This window comes from Erythrolamprus reginae, chromosome 8, assembly GCF_031021105.1.
Source record: "Erythrolamprus reginae isolate rEryReg1 chromosome 8, rEryReg1.hap1, whole genome shotgun sequence".
NCBI classification, from domain to species: Eukaryota; Metazoa; Chordata; class Lepidosauria; order Squamata; family Dipsadidae; genus Erythrolamprus; species Erythrolamprus reginae.
In genome coordinates this window covers 2,543,093-2,568,121 of record NC_091957.1, presented here as the reverse complement: position 1 = coordinate 2,568,121, position 25,029 = coordinate 2,543,093, and the positions used below count along the sequence as shown (strand labels likewise).

General features: G+C 45.6%; 1 protein-coding gene across 2 annotated transcripts; it reads left to right on the top strand.

Annotated features, from left to right (window-relative positions):
- Positions 1-1,168: 1,168 nt before the first annotated feature.
- Positions 1,169-14,751, top strand: FAM78A (family with sequence similarity 78 member A). Of its 2 annotated transcripts, none has more exons than XM_070758486.1 (3): positions 1,169-1,256; positions 2,793-3,566; positions 13,336-14,227. In XM_070758486.1, the coding sequence occupies exons 2-3, from the start codon at positions 3,229-3,231 to the stop codon at positions 13,862-13,864; spliced, it is 867 nt and encodes a 288-aa protein (XP_070614587.1). In that variant the 5' UTR covers positions 1,169-1,256; positions 2,793-3,228; the 3' UTR covers positions 13,865-14,227. The 2 variants fall into 2 exon arrangements, with proteins under 2 accessions (XP_070614587.1, XP_070614588.1); XM_070758487.1 differs by lacking the exon at positions 1,169-1,256 and adding an exon at positions 1,566-1,760 and having other exon boundaries at positions 13,336-14,751.
- The last annotated feature ends 10,278 nt before the right edge of the window (positions 14,752-25,029 follow it).

Sequence of the window (25,029 nt, the reverse complement as noted above, 5' to 3'; positions counted from 1 at the left end):
GCAAAAGTGCCGGCCCGATCCCTTGTCTCCCGAAGAAAGAGAAGGCGAGGCGAAGGCCAACCGCGCGTCAGGATTGCGGCGCGCACCTGCCTAGCGCGCGGCTGGGAAGAACGGGGCGCCGCCGCCGCCGCCGCCACTACCTCCTTTGCGCGGAAGGCGGCTCCGGATCCAAGGCAGACGCGCGGGCTGCTCCTTGGGAAAAGAAGGGGCCGGTCCTTTCTCTCCCTTGGGGGGCGGGGAAGGTGGCCAAAAGGTGGGGGCAGCCCTGCAGACGACCTGCTCGTCCGGGCGCTTTCCTCCTCTCCAGCAGCCTTGAAAAACAGCGGGAGGTGGCGAGGTCGGTGCGCAAAAAAGCTTGCCAAAACGAGGCCGTTTGGAGATCCCAGGAGCTGGAGGAGGAGGAGGAGGAGGAGGCTGCTCGGGGCTGGATGAAGGGTAGCAGAGGGACGAGCCAGCCAAGCCAGGCAAACTGCCCGCCCCGCGCCGCCGAGGACCCTCTCCGCGCCCCGGCAAGAGGCGGCCGCAAGGCGAACGGGGAGCAGGAGACGCACCGGCGCGCGCGGGTCCTCGCTTCCTTGCGCCCGGCTTCCTTGCGCCGCCGCCGGGGGCTGGACAGACGCTGCAAGGCGGCAGCGGCGAGGCAGAGGCTGGAGGCAGCGAGGAAGAGGAGGCGAGGAAGAGCGCGCCGGCTGCGGCTTCCCAGCTGCGGCGTTGGCCGGCTGGGAAGGACGCGGAGACGCGCAGAGGGAGACGGAGGGCGAGGAAGAGGAGGCGCCAGCGGAGCCCTAGCACGGCTGCTGGCCCCGGGGCCGCCTCCCCCCCACCCCGGCGCCTCTTTCAGGTGGGGGCCCCTCCGCGGGGGTGGGGGGAGAACGTGGCGGGAGGCGATTGTGAGGTGCGCCGCGAGGTCACCAAAGGCGCGATTGATGCGCAAGCGGGCGGCGGCGCCGGGGACACACTAGGACGCCCAGCAGACGACGGTGGGGAGCCAGCGCAGGAGCCTCAGACCCGGGGGGTGGGTTGAAGAAAGAGAAAGAGACAGAAGGGCAGGAAAAAAAACCCACAACAACAACAAGCAAACCCAGAACCCGCCAGAGAAGGAGAGAGAAGGGGTCCCAAACGCGCGACGGCAACATCACACACACACAAAAAAAGCCCCCAACAACCCACGAGAGAAAAGTTGAAATCAAACTTTTTCCGGCTGGCCTTCCAAGCACCCCGACTTCGCTTTTGGAGGAGAACGCGTGGGAGATTAGGTGGGTAGATTTCAGTGAGCCTTTAAATGCCGTTTTTTGGGGTGGGGTGGGGGGGAATCGTCGGCTGGTGGGGTGAGGAAGCTGGATATTTTGGAATCTCTGGAAAGGTTGAAAAAAGACCGTGGTTACAATTACTGTATTCCTATCCAAAGGTGAGTAAAAGCTTGAGACCCTGACAAGATACCATCCTGGGTCAGGAGTGAGCTAAAGTCTGAATTAATGGCTCTTGAGAGGCTCTGAGAGGTCCTTTCACTTCCATTCTCTTATATGTTTTTTGCCCTGCCTACCATTTTGCGGATGTGACTAAAGAAATCTACAAACGGAAGGAAGGAAGGACAGATGTGTCTATTAACTTAAGAACTCTTTGGAGGCCTCAAGAATGTCTTGATTGGCCCCACTAAGGCAGCTTAAAACAGCCATTGTAACCTCCACTCTTAACAAATTATGACCTATCTTGAAAACTAGTATTGACAGATCTGGAGAGTTAAAACTGGACTTTGGATGGTAAGTTTTAGCAGCCTTTATTGATTGTGGCCCAAATTTCTCTCTCTCTCCCTCCCTCCCTCCCCCCCTTTCTTTCTTTCTTTCTTTCTCTCTCTCTCTCTCATCTTTCTGTCCCCTCTCTCTCTTTTGTCTACTATGTATCATTCATCATCAATCATCAATTCTATCTCTGTTTTCTCTATATATCCCCTAAAATTTAATTTATTATATCTATCTTATCCATCCACCCACCCATCCACCCACCTATTTATTTGTCTCTGTCTGTCTGTCTGTCTGTCTGTCTGTCTGTCTGTCTGTCTGTCTGTCTGTCTGTCTGTCTATCTATCTATCTATCTATCTATCTATCTATCTATCTATCTATCTATCTTATGCTTTTGCCACTCATCTCATGGTTCTGGCAAGTTTTAAGCCAGGAGTTAGGTACTGCATTCATTCATTCATTTATTTATTTATCCATTCATTCATTCATTCGCTCACTCACTCACTCATTTATTTATTTATTTATTTATTGGATTTGTATGCCACCCCTCTCCATGGACTCGATATATATACTGTATGCTGATATATATATTTCCTAATATCTCCACTTGGCGCTCATCTCTTATTTTCCATTATAGTTACAAAACAGTGAACCTCAATTATTTAATTTTCATTTAATTCATTTGCTAATATTTATTTATATTTAATAGTTATTACTCGTGGTGAGCTGCCTAGAGTCGCCACTTGGCCAGATGGGCAGCATATGAATTTCATAATAAATAAATCTACAAGGGCCAGAAATCTGTGACTATTTACTGAGCTGTTTTTGAATGCTGGTTTTTTTCCCCGTTTTAAGGGGGAAATGTTTTTCGGCAGCTGAAGAATGAGATAAATAAGAGACAATGGGTTACAATAAAAAGAGGGGGGGGAGGGAGAGATAATAGGTTAAATATACCAAAATTTACCAATTTGGGTGATGTTTTAAAAAAAATCCTTTTGACTGTTTCAAAAACAAACCCAGATAATGCTTTTTTTTTCTCGCTTTCTCGAAAGGGAAGTTATGAATGAATCTCCCCCAGGAAGCGAAAACTTGAAGTCGTCACAGAGAAGTTAGAACCCAGAGATGAAAGAGAGGTATTTATTCTTCGCCTTCATCTTGTTTTAAAAGATTAAAACCAGAAGAGAAAGAGAAAGAAAACCCCAAAGAAATATATCAAAAGAAATATAAGGCCGGTTGATTGCAACTCACCGATCAGGGAATCGAATCCAGCTGCAAACGGTCTTTACACACACACACACACCAAAAAAAACACCAACAACCACCAAGCAAAAGTGGATTATTGGACTCCCATCTTTCCCACTTTGGAGCAAAAGCCGTGGACTTGACTCCGTGGCATGGTACCCCCTAGGGGGGGAAAAGAATTTGATTTTATTCAGCCTGCCAGAAAGATTGGTTCAAGTCTTCTAATGAGAATGCGTGTTCTATCCTATGGATATCAGTTTTGAATTGACCGATGAAGAAGATTGTTGGTGCCTTCTGGCGATCGTGCTGGTACTTTGGGCCATGGGCTGTATCCAGAGCATCAGCTGCAAGGCAAAAGGCTTTCGGGAGAGCATCAACGTCCTGGAGATCAAGACCTCCATTGATCACGTCCCCACCAACATCGACGAGTCGTCCAGTGTGGTGTTGAGATACCGTACGCCGCATTTCCGCGCTTCGGCTCAGGTCCTGTTACCTCCGGTGCCCAAAAAGGAGACCTGGATTGTAGGCTGGATACAAGCCTGCAGTCACATGGAGTTTTACAACTACTACGGTGACCATGGCATGTAAGTGACTGTCTTTTTTGGGGGAGGAGAGATTGCAGTTGACAGGGTTGGTTGGACCAGGAATTTTTGGCAGGATAGAATTTTGGTTTTTATTTAAGGAGTAGTGCAGTGTTTCTCCACTTTAAGAATTCCTGAGCCAGCATGCTTTAAGAAGGGTGGACTTCAACTCCCAGAATATTCCAGCCAGCAAATTTAAGATGGGTGGACTTCGACCTCTGTAAAATTCCCCAGCCAGCATTCTTTAAGATGCATGGACTTCAACTCCCAGAATTCCCCAGCCAGCATTTATTTATTTATTTATTTATTTATTTGATTTGATTTGATTTGATTTGATTTGTATGCCGCCCCTCTCCGTAGACTCGGGGTGGTTCACAGCAATAATAAACAATATATAACAAATCTAATAATTTAAAAGAAACACTAAAAGCCCCATTATTAAAAGCAAACATACACACAAGCATACCATACATAATTGTATAGGCCCGGGGGAGATGTTTCAATTCCCCCATGCCTGATGGCAAAGGTGGGTTTTAAGGAGTTTACGAAAGGCGAGGAGGATGGGGGCAGTTCTAATCTCTGGGAGGAGCTGGTTCCAGAGGGTCGGGGGCCCCACAGAGAAGGCTCTTCCCCTGGGTCCTGCCAAACGGCATTGTTTAGTTGACGGGACCCGGGGAAGGCCAACTCTGTGGGACCTAATCGGTCGCTGGGATTCGTGCAGCAGAAGATGGTCCCGGAGATATTTTGGCCCGATGCCATGAAGGGCTTTATAGGTCATAACCAACACTTTGAATTGTGACCGGAAACTGATCGGCAACCAATGCAGACTGCGGAGTGTTGGTGTAACATGGGCATACCTAAGGAAGCCCATGACTGCTCTCGCAGCTGCATTCTGCACGATCTGAAGTTTCCGAACACTTTTCAAAGGTAGCCCCATGTAGAGAGCGTTACAGTAGTCGAACCTCGAGGTGATGAGGGCATGAGTGAGTTCCGGTCCAAATAGGGCCGCAACTGGTGCACCAGGCGAACCTGGGCAAACGCCCCCCTCGCCACAGCATGTTTAAATGCATGGACTTCAACTCCCAGAATTCCCCAGCCAGCATGTTTAAATGTATGGACTTCAACTCCCAGAATTCCCCAGCTAGCATGCTTTAAGAAGAATGGATTACAACTCCCAGAATTCTTTAGCATGCTTTACAGTCGGTGGACTTTAACTCCCAGAATTCCCTAAAGATGCATGGACTTCAATTCCCAGAATTCTCCAGGCTAAATGCTTTAAAATACATGGGCTTATCAGAATTCTCCAGCCAACACGTTAGGAATTTTTGGAGTGGAAGTTCACACAGACTAATAAAGCATGCCGGTTGGGGAATTCTAAGAGTTAAAGTTCACCCCCTCTTCAAGTTGGCCAGTTGTGCAGAAACACTGGCTTAGTGTATTGTGCAACCACACAAAATGTAGGTTTAGTGTATGGAAAAGTGTGTGTGTGTGTGTGAGAAGGAAGGGTGGCACGGAGTTTTGTGCACCATCAGCATAGTGTCGTGTTAACTTCCTCTTGGTTTAACACAAGAGACCACTGGAAGGCCGGACCAAGAAAGCAAGAATCACCCCTGCCAAGTCCGTTAAAACTCACAACTCTACAACAAAAGTCCAGATTCCCTCTTCCATTTCACCGCAAGGCTAACAGGAGTCAGGACAAAAATGATCAGAGGACAATTTGAGAATCCCAAAGTCTCCAGGCTTCAAGTTTGTAGACGCCCCCTTTGCTTCGACTTTTAAACCTTGGGCCTTCGTATCGAACGACCTGTCATCTTTATCTTTTCATAATTTTCATTAGCACAATTTATCGTGATCTTCCTTAAAATAAAAAGGGGGAAAGGTCAGGTTTTATTTAAAAAGAGAACTGAATTTGAAATCTTTTCCAATCCCCAAGCCAGGCTGTTGTGTTTTGTACAAAAAAAAATGCAGCCGCTTGATTTGACTCCCTAAATTCATTCTCACTTTTTGCAGCTTTAAGTTCCTTATTCTCCTCTGGCTGTCTCCATTTTTCTTTTAACTGAATCACCTAATATTTCTCTTTGTTAGACTGGACCTACTTAGCAATAACAATAGCACGTAGATTTATATACTGCCTTCTTTCTTTCTTTCTTTCTTTTCCTTCCTTCCTTCCTTCCTTTCTTTTTCTTTCTTCCTTCCTTCCTTCTTTCTTTCTCTTCCTTCTTTCTTTATTTCTTTTTCTTCCTTCCTTCCTTCTTTCTTTCTTTTTCTTCCTTCTTTCTTTCTTTCTTTTTTTCATTCAATTTTTTAATGCCACCCTTCTCCTTAGACACAGGACGGCTTACAACATTTATTTTTATTTATTTATTTGATTTTTATGCCGCCCTTCTCCTTAGACTCAGGGCGGCTTACAACATGTTAGCAATAGCAATTTTTAACAGAGCCAACCTATTGCCCCCACAATCTGGGTCCTCATTTTACCCACCCTGGAAGGATGGAAGGCTGAGCCAACCTTGAGCCGGTGGTGAGATTTGAACTGCTGACCTGCAGATCTAGCAGTCAACTTTAGTGGCCTGCAGTACTGCACTCTACCCACTGCGCCACCCCGGCTCATTATAAGCTTTTCAGTGCTTTACAGCCCTCTCTAAGTAGTTTGCAGAGTCAGTCTCTTGCCCCCCAACCATCCTGCGCCTCAATTGACCCACCCCGGAAGGAAGAAGGCTGCATCAACCTTGAGCCTGGTAGGATTTGAACTGCTAAACTGCAGACGGCTGGCAGTCAGCAGAAATAACCTGCAGTACCACACTCTGACCACTGCGTCACCATGGCTCATACTTAAGTTGCCACCATAGCCTCCAGCCCCTCTTCCTTGCTCTTCTCTGCACTCTTTCTAGTGTCTCGGCATCATTTTGTGTACATGGTGGGTGACCAGAATTGGATTTGGTTGAGGCTGAACCTTTTAGGCACTCAAACCCAGCTCTGGTATCAGGCAAGGTTTCTCAACCTTGGCTATTTGAAGATGAATAGAATAAAATAGAATAGAATAGAATTTTTATTGGCCAAGTGTGATTGGACACCCAAGGAATTTGTCTTGGTGCAGATGCTCTCAGCGTACATAAAATAAAATATACATTTGTCAAGAATCGTGGTACGACACTTAATGATTGTCATAGGGGTCAAATAAGCAATGAAGAAGCAATATTAATAAAAATCTTAGGATACAAGCAACAAGTTACAGTCATACAGTCAACATGGGAGGAAATGGGTGAAAGGAATGATGAGAAAAACTAGTAGAATAGAAGTGCAGATTTAGGAGAAAGTCTGACAGTGTTGAGGGAATTATTTGTTTAGTAGAGTGATGGTGTTCGGGAAAAAACTGTTCTTGTGTCTAGTTGTCTTGGTGTGCAGTGCTCTGTAGCGACGTTTTGAGGGGAGGAGTTGAAACAATTTGTGTCCAGGATGTGAGGGGTCAGTCAATATTTTCCCCGCCCTCTTTTTGACTCGTGCAGTCTACAGGTCCTCAATGGAAGGCAGGTTGGCAGCAATTGTTTTTTTCTGCAGTTCTGATTCTCCTCTGAAGTCTGGGTCGGTCCTGTTGGGTTGCAGCACCAAACCAGACAGTTATAGAAGTGCAGATGACAGACTCAATGATTCCTCTGTAGAACTGGATCAGCGTTGCTGGCTGGGGAATTCTGGGAATTGTAGTCCACACATCTTCAAACGGCCAAGGTTGAGAAACACTGCTCTAGTCCTTACGTGGCTGAATTAAATCACCCTGGGATGTAGGAAATGCCTTATCATTGCCCTCAAAGCCCTCGTGGGCACCCTTCCAGCCCTATCTAGGCTTGCAGCTCAAGTTTGTCTGGAGCTCAACCATACTTCGCTTACTAGGGCATGGCAGGAATGCTTGAACCCCTGACACCCGGCTGGCTGTTAACACAGGAAGTAAAAGAGGAAGCTTGCGCTGACTCTAGCCCAGCCCTTGGAGAAGAAAGGGAAGTTAAAAACAGCAGGCGTTAAAAAGAAACAACCATCTACAGAAGATATGGGGGTTTGGCTATTTAAACCTAGCCTTGTTGTAAAAAAAAATATGACTCTAGAAAGAAGGCAAAGAAGAGCCATCTAGATTGGTAAAGTTGGCTCGTCTATGACATGTGGACTTCAGCTCCCAGAATTCCCGAGCCAATCATGCCAGCTCAGGAATTGTGGGAGTTGAAGCCCACGTGCCGTAGAAGAACCAACTTTGCCTACCCTTGATTTAGGGTACTGGAGGTTAAAACATACAAAGAACAGTTGCAGGAACTGGGTAAATCGGACCAGAATATCTCCGGGACCACCTTCTGCCGCACGAATCCCAGCGACCAGTTAGGTCCCACAGAGTTGGCCTTCTCCGGGTCCCGTCGACTAAACAATGTCGTCTGGTGGGACCCAGGGGAAGAGCCTTCTCTGTGGCGGCCCCAACCCTCTGGAACCAGCTCCCCCCAGAGATTAGAATTGCCCCTACCCTCCTTGCCTTTCGCAGGCTCCTTAAAACCCACCTCTGTCGTCAGGCATGGGGGAATTGAAATTTTCCCTTCCTCCTAGGCTTATAGAATTTATACATGGTATGCTTGTATGTATGATTGGTTCTTTAAATTGGGTTTTTTAAAATTATTTTTAATATTAGATTTGTTTACATTGTCTTTTTATTGTTGTTAGCCGCCCCGAGTCTTCGGAGAGGGGTGGCATACAAATCAAATAATCAAATAAATGAATGAATGAATGAATGAATGAATGAATAAATAAATGTCTAGTTTAATGAAAAGAAGGACCAGGGGAGACAGGAGCCTTCCAATATTTGAGGGGCTGCCACAAAGAAGAGGGAGTCAAGCTATTCTCCAAAGCACCTGAGGGTAGAACAAGAAGCAATGGGTGAAAACTAAACAAGGAGAGAAGCAACTTAGAACTTAGGAGAAATTTCCTGACAGTTAGAACAATGAATCAGTGGAACTGCTTGCCTCCAGAAGTTGTGAATGCTCCAACACTGGAAGCTTAGAATTACAATTACTTTATTGGCCAAGTGTGATTGGACACACAAGGAATTTGTCTTGCTGCAGATGTTCTCAGTGTATATAAAAGAAAAAGATACATTTGTCAAAAATCATCAGGTACAACACTTAATGATTGTCATAGGACAATGAGGAAACAATCAATATTAATAAAAATCTTACAAACTTAATTCGTTCCATGACCAGGTTGTTAAGTAGAAAAGTTTGTAAGAAGCAATTTTTCCCATAGGAATCAATGTAAAAGCAAATAATGTGTGCGATTGGGGAAACCACAGAGAGGGTGGAGGCCCTGTTTCCTCCCAGGAGATTCCTAGAGAGGCCCCACGGAGGCTTCTCCCCACCTTTTCCGGCCCTGTTTCCTCCCAGGAGATTCCTAGAGAGGCCCCACGGAGGCTTCTCCTTGCCTTTTCTGGCCCTGTTTCCTCCCAGGAAATTCCTAGAGAGGCCCCAGGGAGGTTTCTCCCCACCTTTTCCGGTCCTATTTCCTCCCAGGAAATTCCTAGAGAGGCACCACAGAGGCTTCTCCCCGCCTTTTCCGGCCCTGTTTCCTCCCAGGAGATTCCTAGAGAGGCCCCATGGAGGCTTCTCCCTGCCTTTTCCGATACAGTTTTGGAGGCTCAGGTTTGTAAGTGGAAAATGGTTCTTGAGAAGAGGCAAAAAAATCTTGAACACCTGGTTCTTATGTAGAAAAGTTCATAAGTAGAGGCATTCGTAGGTAGAGGTACCACTGTACTGGTGGAAACACCCTGATAATCCCCCCGAAAGGGCCACGCCATTCTTCCTGGCCCCTCGGTCTCAGCCAGGGCAAAGGCAAAGGTCTCCAAAGGGTCATTCCGAATCCCAAACGTGGCTCGGTTGGTATTTGAAAGACACCCATTTCCTGAGGAACGTCAACCAGACTTCCTCAAATTTGCAGAAACAGATGATCCTGGAAGATAGCAGGCCAGCGACGGGCTTTTGTTTCCGCAGATGCAGAAGGGAACTCGACTCCCAAATGCGAGGGATTATGAAAGATGGTGGGGTGGACCCAGCTGTTTGGCTGTTGTTGTTTTTTTTGTTTTTTGTTTTGCTGCAGCCTTGAGTGAAATAAACCAGGATGCTCCTTGTTGGAGGCAGCTAACATTCGCTTGATTTTCAGGGCGACAGAACAAACCAAGTCTTATTGGAAGTTAGCAGAAGTCACATGGGGCGGATGCTAGGAGGAGAGATGGTTAGCGGTCGGCCACGCCTTTCCTGACCTCAGAGGTTGGACCGAAAGGCATCGGCTTTCCTGAACAACAGCAGATGCAGCAGAGGGGCACGGAGTAGTTACTTATTTATCTGGCATTGCTTTTATTTATTTAGCAGGTTGCTTGCGGCAGGTCAGGGAAGCTTCTGCTTTTTAAATAACACCTACACACACACTCTATCTCTATCCATCTATCTACCCACCCACCCATCCATCCTGTCTGTCTGTCTCCCCATGCATTCATTTATCCATCCATCCATCCATCTCATCTGTCTGTCTCTTTTTGTATTTATTTAGCCATCCATCCGTCCGTCCGTCCATCCATCCGTCCTTCTTCCATCCATATAGTCTCTCTCTGTCTCTCTTTGCATTCATTTATCCATCTATCCATCCTTCCATATCATCTGTCTGTCCATCTTTGCATTCATTTATCCTTCCTTCCTTCCTTCCATCCATCCATCCATATTATCTGTCTGTTTGTCTGTCTCTCAATGCATTCATTTCATCCATCCATCCATCCTTCCATATCATCTCTGTCTCTCTTTGCATTCATTTATCCATCCTTCCTTAGAAACATAGAAACATGGAAGATTGACGGCAGAAAAAGACCTCCTGGTCCATCTAATCTGCCCTTATACTATTTCCTGTGTTTTATCTTAGGATGGATCTATGTTTATCCCAGGCATGTTTCAATTCAGTTACTGTGGATTTACCAACCACGTCTGCTGGAAGTTTGTTCCAAGGATCTACTATTTCAGTAAAATAATATTTTCCTTTCCTTCCTTCCTTCCATATTATCTCTCTGTCTGTCTCTCTTTGCATTCATTTATCCATCCATCCATCCTTCCTTCCTTCCACCCACCCACCCACCCAACCAACCATCATCTCTCTCTCTCCCCATCTCAGCTATTTACAAACTTACACTGTCTATCCATTCTTTCTCTCTCTCTCTATCTTCCCATTCATCTATATAACCCTCCCTCCGTGTCATCTCTCTCTCTGTCTTTTCAACGCTCCCTGCCAGCATCCTACAAGCAGACAATGGGGAAACTGGTGGGAAGTCAAAAATTGCTTTTTTTTTTACTTCCCACCGGCTTCTCCATAATCATCCAGCCACAATCCTTCTGTTTTTCTGTTTACATAAGGAAATATGTCTAAAATAATGACTCAACAAGTCATAGGTTCTCTATTTATGTGTGTTTGTGTGTGTTATATAGTATGTATACAGTGTGTACATATGGTTTGTTTCAAACTCATCTAAAAAAAATAATTAAATCGTGGTCCATTATTCCTGTTGCATCACACCAAGTTGATTGATTATACGCCATCAAATTCTGGTTTCCATTCCTAGCGATTGCACGGATAGATTTTTTTTTTTAAACCATCCCTAACCTGTTCTTTCAAATTTCATGCCTTGGTTACACAATGCTTATTCAATAAACAGCTCAGCTGGTTGGCTGGATTGACAAGCCAGCCAAGCTGCAGTAAACCACCATTTTTGGAAACACGGGGCGGGGTTGGCTTTGCAAAGCAGATTATTTATTTATTTATTTACTTATTTATTTACTTATTTATTTATTTATTTATTTATTTATCTATTTATTTTTTATTTGTCTGTCTGTCTGTCTGTCTGTCTGTCTGTCTGTCTGTCTATTTATTGGATTTGTATGCCGCCCCCTCCGCAGACTCAGGGCGGCTAACAACAGTTGGTAAAACAACATGTAACAATCCAATTAATAAAAACAACTAAAAAACCGTTATTATAAAAAACCAAACATACACACAAACATACCATGCATAACTTGTAATAGCCTAGGGGGAAAGGATAACTTAACTCCCCCATGTGTGGCGACAAAGGTGGGTGTTAAGTAATTTGCAAAAGACAAGGAGGGTGGGGGCCGTTGTAATCTCTGGGGGGAGTTGGTTCCAGAGGGCCGGGGCCGCCGCAGAGAAGGCTCTTCCCCTGGGGCCCGCCAAACGACATTGTTTGGTCGACAGGACCCGGAGAAGGCCAACTCTATGGGACCTTATCGGCCGCTGGGATTCCTGTGGTAGAAGGCGGTTCTGGATATATTCTGGCCCAATGCCATGTAGGGCACTAGGAGCCTTCCAGTACATTATTTTCCCCATCCAAACTCAAACTTTGCTTGCAACCACGGGCATGTACGCGGTGAAGCTTTTGTAAACCATTGTCCTTTAAAATAAAATGAAAGTCTGGTGTTTAGTCATCTGGGAAGCTATTTTGAGGCTGTGATGACGAACGGAGAACCACTGCTTCGCAAGACGCATAGCTTGGCTTTCAGCCACCCCTTTGGATGGCTGTCAAAGAAGATTAGGGAGGTTGAGAAGATTAGTCTCTCAAGTCACTGCAGGCTGCGGTTGGTTTGACTGTAGTTTGCTGAATAAACCATCATTGGTGGTTTTGCTCCATCCGTTCAAGGCTTAGCTGAACCAACTAAATGCCTAGGACAGTGTCTGATATTAGAATAGAATAGAATATAGAATGATGGAATAGGATGGGATGAAAAAATAGAGTAGGGTGGAATGGAACGGAATGGAATAGAATAGAATTCTTTATTGGCCAAGGAATTTGTCTTGGCACATATGCTCTCAGTGTACATAAAAGAAAAGATATGTTCGTCAAAAATCATAAAAGTGCAACACTTAATGATAGTCATGGGGTACTAATAAACAATCCAATCACATTAGGAAGCAGTCAATATAAATTGTAAGGCTGCAAGCAACAAGTTACAATCATACAGCCAGAAGTGGGAGAAGATGGGTGATGGGAACAATGAGAATAATAATAATGATAGTACTGCAGCCTTAGTGAATAGTTTGACAGTATTGGGGCAATTATTTGTTTAGCAGAGTGATGGCATTCAGGGAAAAACTGTTCTTGCGTCCAGTTGTCTTGGTGTGCAGTGTTCTATAGGGTTGTTTTGAGGGTAGGAGTTGAAACAATTTATGTCCAGGATGTGAGGGGTCAGTAAATATTTTCACAGCCCTCTTTTTGACTCGGTCCTCAACAGGTCCTCAATGGAAGGCAGGTTGGCAGCAATTGCTTTTTCTGCAGTTCTGATAATCCTCTGAAGTCTGATGATCCTGAAGTTCTGATGATCCTCTGAACTTCTTCTTATTTATTTATTTTATTTATTTATTAATTTGTCTAATACACAAATACATAGGAAGAAAAATAGACATGCAGTAATATATATAAGGGTAAAGTGAACTTAGAGGAGAGGATATATGAAAGAAAGAAAATATATATGATAAGTGAGAGAAAGGAAAGACAATTGGACAGGGGACGAAAGGCACACCAGTGCACTTATGTATGCCTATTCTTCTTCTTCTCCTTTTTCTCCTTCTTCCTCTTCTTCCTCTTCCTTCTCCTCCTCCTCCTTCTGTTGTCTTTGTGTTGACTGTCTATTGAATCCTATGAATTCCGTCATTCCAAAACCTTCTTCAACTTGGTCCTTCTCTTTCACTTCCTGCCCAGGTCAAGTTGGGAACTTCCCGATCTCCTCGAAGGCAAGATCCAAGCCATCAGCGACTCGGATGGTGTCAACTACCCCTGGTACGGTAACACCACAGAGACCTGCACCATCGTAGGTCCCACCAAGAAGGAAGCCAAGTTCACCATCAGCATGAATGACAATTTCTACCCCAGCGTCACTTGGGCGGTCCCGGTGAGTGACAGCAACGTGCCCAAGCTGACTTGCATCCACCGGGATCAAAGCTTCACCACCTGGCTGGTGGCCACCAACACCACCACCAACGAGATGGTTATCCTGCAGACGATCAAGTGGCGGATGAAACTGGCCATTGACGTGGAGCCCAGCCAACCTCTCGGGCGGCGGGCCAAGCTAAGGGAACCTTCTGCCCAACAGCAGCCCCAAATCCTCAGCAAGAACGAGCCAATACCACCCAGTGCCCTGGTCAAACCCAACGCCAACGATGCCCAGGTCCTCATGTGGAGGCCCAAAGACGGGCGCCCCCTAGTGGTGATACCCCCAAAGCATCGGTAATCGGAAACCCCCTGTAGCAAGGGGGGGAGGCCGGAGAAACAGAGGAACGGAGAGGGGTAAAAAAAAAAAAATAGAAACACTTCGTATTTAAGAGAGAGAGAGAGAAAAAATCAGCAAAAACAGAGGTGCACTTTTAAACTCATTTATCAGAAAAAAAAGCAAAACGCAGCCATTCTGCCTTGTTCCATCAGAACGGATTTCACTGTGCTTGCCATGGTCAACTTTAAGGACTGCCTTCAAGATTTCTAGCCTGGGGGTGTGTTGTGTGTGTGAGGGGAGGAACAGGGGGGGGGGCGCGAGTTGCCTGATTCCCAACGCCCCCTGCTCTTACTTCCAGGTTTTTAAAAAATTCGCTTTTTCCTCCCTTTGGTGGTTCTCTGATGTTCTGTCTGGTGGGTTTAAGGTGGGGCGGCTTCTGGAGAAAGAAAGAAAAAAAAGTGGGTTTTATTTGGAGGAGGTGGGAGAAAAGAGGGGTGGTGGCATCAGTTGGGACAGAGGAAGGAAGGAAAGAGGAAGGAAAAAAGGAGGGGAGGGAGGACTGAGGAGGGAAGGGAGAGAAAAGATGGATGAAAGGAAGGAAGGGTAGGAGGGAGGGAGGAGAGAGGGAGGAAGGAAAGAGGAAGAAAAAAGGAAGGAAGGAGAGAAAAGGAAAGATGGATTAAAGGAAGGGTGGGAGGAAGGAAAGAGGAAGAAAAAAGGAGGGAAGGAAGGAGAAAAAAGGAAAGGAAGGGAGAGGAAAGACGGATGAAAGGAAGGAAGGGGGTAGGGAGGAGGAAGGAAAGGGAAGGAGGAAAGTAAGGAAGAAAGAAAGGAAGAAAACAAAAGAAAGAAAGAAAGAAAGAAAGAAAGAAAGAAAGAAAGAAAGAAAGAAAGAAAAAGAAAGAAAATGAGTGAATGATTGTGTCAGTTTCTGGTGCACAAATGCGGACTGTAAATTTCCGTGGACCAGGGCGTGGATGATGGGTTGAAAGTGGTACCTGTTCCATTTTTTGGTTTTCGCCCCGAAAAGCCAAGTTGTGTGGCCTTACCTCAGCTGTTTGCTTTTGAGTTGCCAAACATTTGCCTTAACATTTGCATTTGGGTCCCAGCAAGGAATTGTATTCTCTGTTTCTTTTTAATGCCTGTGGCAGAAGCTTTAGGGGGGATAGGAACGGTCTAAAAAGACCCAATTTCTCTCCCCCCCCCAAAAAAAACCCCCAGCCTTGTTTCTGTCCTGGGGTTGAACGCAGGCTGAAATGGCACCGGTTGAGTTCATCTCAAACAGCACCATTTGAACTTCTACCTGTGGCAGAAAGCCAAACTCTTTTCTACACAGTCTCTCATCCCATTGTCCACTTAGTGGCTCCTGCTGACCAAGATTTGATTCCAGTTGTTCTTTTCTATCGTTTCCTATTTATTTTTTTCACTGTTTCTCCTCTAAAAATAATCACAACGACACTTCCATTTAGAATTTTCCCCATTTTACAGCTTCATGCTAAGCACAGCTGAGATTGTAGATTTTTTTGCACAGAGCGAAAAAGCCCTATATTTTTATTGGTGGGGTGGGGGGAAGAAAAGAAAAAATAGAAAAAGGGAGGGAATCAAAGTTGAAAGCCGACGTTTATTGTTTTAAGGCGAAGAACGAAGATCCAGGATGCAGAATGAATTAAAAATAATTTACTGTTCACTATGCCCAAGTAGAAAGTAGGGTAATGGATGCAAACCAGCCGAGAACAGAGTCTGAATTAATGAATGAATTTTGGAAGTGTTAAACAAAAAGTTGGACTTCCTTCTGGGTAAATGTTACAGAAGAATGCAAAAGGCACAGAATATTTTCCTTTGCCCAAGGAAAAGAGCGTGTGTGGGGGGAAACATCATAAAAAAACCCCACCCCAGTGTGAATGCAGAAACACCGGCTTAAACGTGGTTTATTGCACGTTTGCTGACAAGGCCTTGGGATTTTGAGAAGTGTTGAAGCAGATAAATATTTCTAGCTAGATAAGAGAAGTTATCGGGGCTGTGATCGGAGCTGGAAAGATCTAAAATCAAGAATATTTGCTCCTTGAAAAGAAAGAATGATATTTCCCCCTGCCTCTCTGTTGAGGTTCACAGCCTCCAGCTGGAAGTAGGAAGGCGATCGACAGGATAGACACAGGGGAAATCGCTGACCTTTGAGAGCCGCAAATATCTAGGTTCTTGGAAAGGGCACCACAGGGAGATCTCAAGATGGGAAATGGATATTACAAGTAGTCCTCGACTTAAAACTGACTCATGACGATTGTGGTGTACCAGGGCCATGCAATTCCCTAGGGAGACTTTCTGTCAATCAAAGTCGACGAAGTCAGATCCACTTAGCCATTGTGGCGAGGAAGGTTGAAAACATTTTGGTAAAACGCAAATGTGGCCATTAAGTCAAGGACTGCCTGCATATATCTATAAATTAAGGCTCTTCGGTGAGAGTTGGATTTGCAAGAACAGAACTCGGTTTAAAGCCTGGCATCACGGACAGCCAAATTAATTTGGCAAATTGTATGCTGATTTGAGGTATGAGGGGGCATAGTTTAATTTAAAGAGTCTCGTTGCATTTTCAGCACATCCTCCAGGCACCGTCTTTATGCCTCCTGGCTATTTCAGAAATTAATTATCTAACGGTAAATAGGTTTGTGTTGCTAGAGACGCAGAGGGGTGTGAAGCTCTCTGGATGCCTGTGGAAAACACAGGGAGATATTGCAGTGAGGAAGTACAGTGATACCTTGTCTTACAAACTTAATTGGTTCTGGGACGAGGTTCTTAAGGTGAAAAATTTGTAAGACAAAACAATGTTTCCCATAGGAATCAATGGAAAAGCGATGAATGCGGGCAAGCCCAAAATTCACCCCTTTTGCCAACCAAAGTGCCCATTTTTGCACTGCTGGGATTCCCTTGAGGCTCCCCTCCATGGGAAACCCCACCTCAGGACTTCTGTGTTTTTGCAATGCTGCAGGGGAATCCCAGCAGGAGAATCCCAGCATCGCAAAAACACTGAAGTCCTCGAAACCCCACCTCTGGACCTGTGTTTTTGCGATGCTGGGATTCCTGAGGCTCCCCTCACTGGGAAACCCCACCTCCGGACATCTGTTGCAGCATCACAAAAACACGGAAGTCCGGAGGTGGGGTTTCCCAGTGAGGGGAGCCTCAGGAATCCCAGCAGCGCAAAAACGGAACGGAAGCCCAGAGGCAGGGCATCCCAGCTGCGGCGGTGGGTTTGTAAGATGAAAATAGTTTGTAAGAAGAGGCAAAAAAATCTTAAACCCCGGGTTTGTATCTCGAAAAGTTTGTATGACGAGGCGTTTGTAAGACGAGGTATCACTGTATAAAGGAGGGAAATCTTAGGAAGCTGGTTTGTGCGTCTTTTTTGCAAAGCTTGGGAAACCATGGTTAGCTTTTCTTCTGGGCTGGATCTCAGAGGCAAAAAGTATTTGGGCTAGGTGCATTCTTTTTTAAAAAAATCAAATAAAATCCAGCTGGTTCTTTGCAATGCTGTTTCTGCACATAATGTGCGCAAGAGAGGTGTCTCACACAACATCGTAGCAGTCAGAAATGACCATATTCTTGGCAAAAGACTCCAGGGGAGTTTAAAGCCAGCTGGCACGGATAATATTTAATTTGGTAATGAAACATCTGCAAGAAAACAACCAAGTGCAGAGACATTGTCTATAAACAGGAGGCAATTCCCCCAACTAGTTATTATGATGTTACCTAGTTGGGTAAGGAAACATCTGCAAGAAAACAACCAGGTTTTAGAGAGGACCAGGTTATACCAACTGGCTACAACTCTGTTTCAAAAGTCCTGTTCTTCCATTTTCTCCCTGTTTCCAATTCCAAATTTGGGAGGGATGTTGGATTATCTGTTTTTCCGGTTCTTCTTGAGGCCTCTGTTGTGAACATCTCCCGATAGGACTTATTTACTGATGTTCAGCCCCAAAACATCTCCTTTGTGATTTAAGCTCTCACAATCTCTTGTTCCGTCTTCTGAAACAATGCCAAACCAATGTCTTCTCAGTCCTTGACTGCGTAATACTTGAAGGCTGCTTCTGTGTTTCTTACAAAATTCTGTCCACTCAGATGCACTCAATACTCCTAAATTTATTCTTCCAGGCTTGGTCTATCACTGTAATGGGGAACTTACAGCAGATGTGCTGGAAGTGGCATGCAGAACTATCTCTCTAGGCACGGCAGCTGTTGCACATTGCTCTTCCGGCTTCCGGTGTGCACAGGCGCGCCAGACAGCTGGTCTTTACATGTGGAGTGCCGGAAACCAGAATAGCAGCTCCTTGGCACATGTGTGTGCCAGGAAGCTGAGCTTCCAGTTTCTGGTACATGCGTGCAAGCGAAATTTTGGGTGAAGACGCTCGCGGGAGTGAGGTTTCGGCAATGTTCACCAATTTTTTGCTTCTGTGCATGCGTGGAAGCAAAAATATTGCCGAAAATTGCCAAAATCTCACTCTCGCGTGCATCCTCACATAAGATTTCGGTTGGCTGCGCATGCACATAAGTCAAATCTCGTCCCGTGACGGCCTCGGAGGGTGCACCAGTAGTGCTGAATATGGCAGTCCTTCACTGGCTAGGACATCTGAGGTCTTCCTCATGGGAGATTCCAGCTGTCATCATCCCCAGCCGGTCAGTGTGATGGGATCTGCTGTGGAAACAATGGAGGTGTTTCTCACCATGGTTTCCTTCCTAAAAAGCGGCTGGTGGTTCTTCAGAACGCTACAGAACGCAACAATTGCCTTTCTCTGTCAGGAAGTTCAGGAAGCAGAGGCTGACCTCAATCTGGACATGGTTGGCTGGGTGTGATGGGCCTCCTGCTACCCCTTAGCGCACGCCGGCTGGGGAATTCTGGGAGTCAAAGTCCACGCGTGGTCAAGCTGACACATCTGAGGAACCCCTAGTACAGTGATGGTGAACCTATGGCATGGGTGTCACAGGTGGCATGTATTGGTATATCTGCAGACACACGAGCTGTTGCCCTAGAACAGCTTCAGCGTGCATGTCTGTGCCAGCCAGCTGATTTTTGGCTCACACAGAGGCTCTGGGAGGGCGTTTTTGGCTTCCAGAGAGCTTCCAGGGGGATGCGGGAGGGTGTTTGTACCTTCCCCCGGCTCCAGGAAAGCCTTTGGAGCCTGGAGAGGCTGAAAGACGAGCCTACTGGACTCACCAGTTGGGAAACCGTCCATTTCCAGCCTGGAGAAGTTATTTTCGTCCTCCCCGGGCATTGAATTATGGGTAGGGGCACTTGTGCACGCACAATAGTGCACACCTATGCTCTTTCGGTACCCAAGGGAAAAAAAGCTTCGCCATCACTGCCCTAGTAGATGAGGTTCAACCATGTTTGTTCTTCTGGGTAAGAGGGATCATCACTGCATCACTGTGAATAGTCTTTGATTTGGGCTTGTCGAGCAGACCCAGTTCACTCACTCACTCACTCGTACACACACACACACACACACACACACCAAAAGACAAGGGCCAAAGAATTCAGAAGGAAGGTGGAGTTTACGGGAAAAAGAAGAGCCCTTTCATCAGGAGAAAAGTAAAGACATTCAAGAACAACGGGACTGGCCCTGTCTACTTCCCCCCACCAACCTTCTGCCCTGGATTTTTGATTCAGCAATAAGAACCATTCCCCCACCCCTTTGGCAAAAATACTGTGAATTTACTCTGTGTGTATGTGTGGGTTTGTTTTTTAAAGTACCAGGAATGGGCACTGAAAAAGAAGTGTTGAAATAATAAAAGAGGTTAAGATGAAAAAAAGAAGAGAGGAATATTTCTGCTTTTAGGGAAATTTAAAAAAACAACCACGAATGTTTAAAAAGAGCAAAAAAATTAAACGGCATTTTTTTTTCCCAAAAGAGAAATGGACCGATGTGATTTTATTTGTGCAAAAAAAAAGAGGAAGGGGAGGGGGGAAATCAAATACAGTTGCTCTTGACCACAGTCCGAGCCCAAAATTTCTGTGGCTAAGGGAGATGTTTGTTAAACGAGTTTTGCCTCACTTTATGACCGGTTTTTTGGCCACGATTGTGGCAGTTAGCAGCAGGGTTGTTAAGGGAAGCTGGCTTCCCAATGGACTTTGCTTGTTGGAAGGTCACGTGATCCTAGGATGCCACAACCATCATAAATATGAGTCGATTGCCAGGGGTCTGAATTTTGATCCCATGACCCAGGAGAAACCCCAATGGTTAAGAACCTAAGACGAGCCCTGCTGAATCAGGCCAAAGCCCATCAAGTCCAGCATTCTGTGTCACACAGTGGCCCACCAATTGTCCATGGGGATCTTGAGCAGAAGGAGAAGGCAAGACCCTCCCTTTCCCTTGACCCCCAACAAGTGGTACTCAAGGGAACCCTGCCTGCCTCAACCAACATAGAGGCAGCACTTGGACACCCGTTTCAATAACCATCTATATGCTTGGCATCCATGAATCTGTTTAATCCTGCCTTGAAGCTCTCCAGGCTGACAGCTGTCACGACCTCTTCTGAAAGTGAATTCCATAAACTAACGACCCTCTGGGTTGCATGAAAAATGGTCGACAGCGATGTTATAACTTCGAAGGGTCACTAAAGGGTCACTGGCTGCATCTCACAGAGATATCGGGGAGGGAAATGATGGACGTGGAGAAGGGCTAGTCCCAAACACATTCAACTTTAGGGTTTGTGATTTCTGACAGTCTCAAAATGGGTGAACAGTGCAGTCAGGCGGTAGGGAAGCAAGTAGAATGCTTGGCTGCATAGCTAGAGGTATAACAAGCAGGAAGAGGGAGATTGTGATCCCGCTGTAGAGAGCGCTGGTGAGACCCCATTTGGAATACGGTGTCCAGTTCTGGAGACCTCACCTACAAAAAGATATTGATAAAATTGAACGGGTCCAAAGACGGGCTACAAAAATGGTGGAAGGTCCTAAGCATAAAACTGATCAGGAAAGACTTCATGAACTCCATCTATAGAGTCTGGAGGACAGAAGGAAAAGGGGGGACACGATAGAAACATTTAAATATGTGAAAGGGTTAAATAAGGTTCAGGAGAGAAGTGTTTTAATAGAAAAGTGAACACAAGAACAAAGGGCCACAATCTGAGGTTAGTTGGGGGAAGGATTAGAAGTAGAGGGCGCTGATTCCAGAGGGTCGGGGCCCCCCCACAGAGAAGGGTCTTCCCCTAGGTCCCGCCAGCCAACATTGTTTGGTCGACAGGACCCGGAGAAGGCAAAACTCTGTGGGACCTAATCGGTCGCTGGGATTCGTGCGGCAGAAGGCAGTCCCGAAGGTATTCTGGTCCGATGCCACCCTAGTCTTGGAGTGTATCCCTCTGTTGATGCAGCTTAAGATTGTGTTGGCTTTTTAGCCGCTGCAGCACATTGCTGGCTCATATTTAGTTGATTATCCACCAAGACTCCTTGATCTTTCACAGTCACTGCTGCTAAGTGAGGTTCCTCCAGTCTGTATGCATGTCATACTGCGACATACTATATGTGACCCGGTTAAAAGACTTTAAGCCAACATCTGTCTCGGTTGCACCTGTAGGAGTTCAGCTTGGAGATATTTCGCAGGGTTTAGAACCAGGATCTTCTCTGTAGCTCAAACCTGTTGGGAGGCCGAGCGAACAACGCAGAGCATTTTGAGAGTCAGCAATCTTGGCTAGAGCGCAGGTCTATTTTTGTCGCCGTGACGAATGCCCACACAAGATGTCCAGTGGCTGGGCCGCCGTCGACAACCGCCAGATAACACCGGCTCCTTTGCGACGTTTAAGAGAACAGAAGGATTGAAAAGAATAGGACAAAGGGTCAAAATAGACCGATAGTTGACAAAAAGCTTGGAATGTTTTCTTGGTGCGTTTAAAATCATCCGGTTCTCCTTCCGTCTTTCTGGGTCAGCGAGAAACACCGAAAGGACCTGGAAGTCAAGATGCAATTTGGTTTGGGCGCCAGGTACTAGCCACACCTGCAGCTTTTGTGGTTGTTTCGTTTTAAGTTGTGTCTGATTCTTTGTGAATCTTTTTTGCTGGGTTCTCGTCTTAAGAAGCACTGACTTCAATCCGTGCTTTGGGAATGAAGACCTTAAAATTTTATCTATCTATCTATCTATCTATCTATCTCATCTATCTATCTATCTCTCATCTATCTATCTTTCTCTCTCTCATCTGTCTATCTATCTTTCTCTCTCTCATCTATCTATCTATCTATCTCATCTATCTATCTCTCTCATCTCTCTCTCTCTCTCTCTCATCTATCTATCTATCTATCTATCTCTCATCTATCTATCTTTCTCTCTCTCATCTATCTATCTTTCTCTCATCTCTCTCTCTCATCTATCTCTCTCATCTCTCTCTCTCTCTCTCATCTATCTATCTTTCTCTCTCTCATCTATCTATCTATCTATCTATCTATCTATCTATCTATCTATCTATCTATCTATCTATCTATCATCTATTTACCTACCTATCTCCACCCACCCACCCACCCGTTTATTGGATTTCTATTCTGCCCCTCACCGAAGACTTGGGGCGGTTCACAACATATGAAAAACAGTAAGTTACAATAAAATCAAACCAATTAAATAAAAACTACATGGTTAACTAAAATCCTTAATTATATTAAAAGTCAATCATACCCATTCAAACAACTACCATATACAACATTCGTCGGCCAGGGGGCTAAGGTCTAATCGGCCCAAGCCTGATGACTCTTACAAAAGTCGAGGAGGGTGGAGGCAGTACAGATCTCCAGGGGGAACCGATTCCAGAGGGCCGGGGCCACCACAGAGAAGGCCCCACCAAGCAACATTGTCTAGTTGATGTGGACCTGGAGAAGGCCGAGTCTGTGGGACCTGATCAGTTGTTGGGATTCATGCGGCAGAAGGCAGTCCTGCAAGTAATCTGGTCCGATGAAACAAATGCTTGTTGTTGCTCCATCACTAAGTTGTGTCCCCATGGACCACAGCACGCCAGGTCTTCCTGTCTTCTCCTTTCTCTTGGGAGTTTGCCCAAGTCCACCTCCGTTGCATTGATGACACCTTCCAACCTCCCCTGCTGTCTCTTTCTGCCTTTCATCTTTCCCAACATCAGGGCCTTCTCCACGGAGTCCTCCTCCTTGGGTGGCCAAAGTATTTCAGCTTCAGGGCTTGACCTTCTAAAGAACAGTCAGGGTACACCTGGGCTAGTAAGCTGTGGTTTGAATAGAAACACAGAAGACTGACGGCAGAAAAAGACCTCCTGGTCCGTCTAGTCTGCCATTATACTATTTCCTGTATTTTATCTTAGGATGGATCTATGTTTATCCCAGGCATGTTTAAATTCAGGTCCAGTGGATTTACCAACCACGTCTGCTGGAAGTTTGTTCCAAGGATCTACTACTCTTTCAGTAAAATAATATTTTCTCATGTTGCTTCTGATCTTTCCCCCAACTAACCTCAGATTGTGTCCCCTTGTTCTTGGGTTCACTTTCCTATTAAAAACACTTCCCTCCTGGACCTTATTTAACCCTTTGACATATTTAAATGCTTCGATCGTGTCCCCCCTTTCCCTTCTGTCCTCCAGACTAAAAAGATTGAGTCCGTGAAGTCTTTCCTGATACGTTTTATGCTTAAGACCTTCCACCATCTTGTAGCCTGTCTTTGGACCCATTCAATTTTGTCAATATCATAATTCACTTAACAACCAGGTCAGAGGCTGTAAAATCAAACCCCACTCCCTTTAACCATCACTTTGCTTAGCGATAGAAATTGATCCCAATTGTCGAGGAGACCTGTATTTGTAATGATGTTTTATGGATTGTTTGTGGGTTGCTTGGAGTCTTGGTAGGGGACAGGTGGCCAGAGAAGGCTTGTGAATTTAAAAGAAACAAAATGCAGATTTATTCTCTTCTGCTGGACAAACGCCATTTGATCTTGCGTACCAGAGATACTAACAGGAGAGGGGGGGGGCAAGGGGTCCATAGCCGAGATTAACTGTTCGCCGATATAACTGGATCCCAGCCAGCTTAGCCGAGGAACCAGCTGCCAGACTGGAATGCTTGTTCCAATTTCTGGACCGGGAACGATTGCAGAAAGGAACGCAGGCCTCAGCCACACAGCCGCCGGTGTGGTTGTGTGTGTTAAAATACCCAGCTGTGCCTTCGCTTTCAGGTAGGAAAGGGGTGATGCTAAACCTCCGGAGAGGGGCGGCATACAAATCTAATAAATAATAATTAAAAAATAATTATTGGCGAGGAAGGAGGAAAGGTGTGAGATGGTTAGATTGGTTGCCGATCAATTTCCGGTCACAATTCAAAGTGTTGGTTATGACCTTTAAAGCCCTTCATGGCATCGGACCAGAATATCTCCGAGACCACCTTCTGCCGCACGAATCCCAGCGACCGGTTAGGTCCCACAGAGTGGGCCTTCTCCGGGTCCCGTCAAATAAACAATGTCGGTTGGCGGGCCCCAGGGAAAGAGCCTTCTCTGTGGCGGCCCCGACTCTCTGGAACCAGCTCCCCCCAGAGATTAGAACTGCCCCCACCCTCCTCGCCTTTCGCAAACTCCTTAAAACCCACCTTTGTCGTCAGGCATGGGGGAACTGAGATATCTCCCCCGAGCCTATACAATTTATGTATGGTATGTTTGTGTGTATGTCTGTTTAATAATGGGTTTTTTTAATATTTTAAATTGTAAATTATTAGATTTGTTATAAACTGTTTTTATTGTGTTGTGAGCCGCCCCGAGTCTACGGAAAGGGGCGGCATACAAATCTAATAAATAATAATAATTGAAGGAACTCTGCCCAAGACTTAATTTAATTAATATTTCAAGTATGAGTGTTGAATCATTGGTTTGATAGGTTTTTTAACCTTCTTTTAAACCAGCTTTAATAGAACTTAATGGTTGTTTTTAATGTAGTATTAATTGGATTTATATTATTGTTCTGTTTTTTTGTATATGCCAGTGTCTCCCAACCTTGGCAACTTGAAGATATCTGGACTTCAACTCCCAGAATCCCCCAGCCAGCGAATGCTTTAGAAAGTGGCTTCAGAGAGGGGCAGGAGTGGATAAATGCAAGAGATAACCAGGGTCAGGGGAAAAAAAAGTGATTAGTTTATTATTAGCTCTGATCTCAGAGGGTCCCCGAAAACCGATTAGGGGGCTTAAGATACCGAAGGTTAAGAACGACCCGAAATAGCC

Excerpts from the sequence above, each read along its gene's own strand:
- FAM78A (XM_070758487.1), top strand. The coding sequence starts at position 3,229 with ATGGATATCAGTTTTGAATTGACCGATGAAGAAGATTGTTGGTGCCTT. Across the intron at positions 3,567-13,335 it reads TACTACGGTGACCATGGCAT|GTCAAGTTGGGAACTTCCCG; the intron begins GTAAGTGACTGT and ends CTTCCTGCCCAG.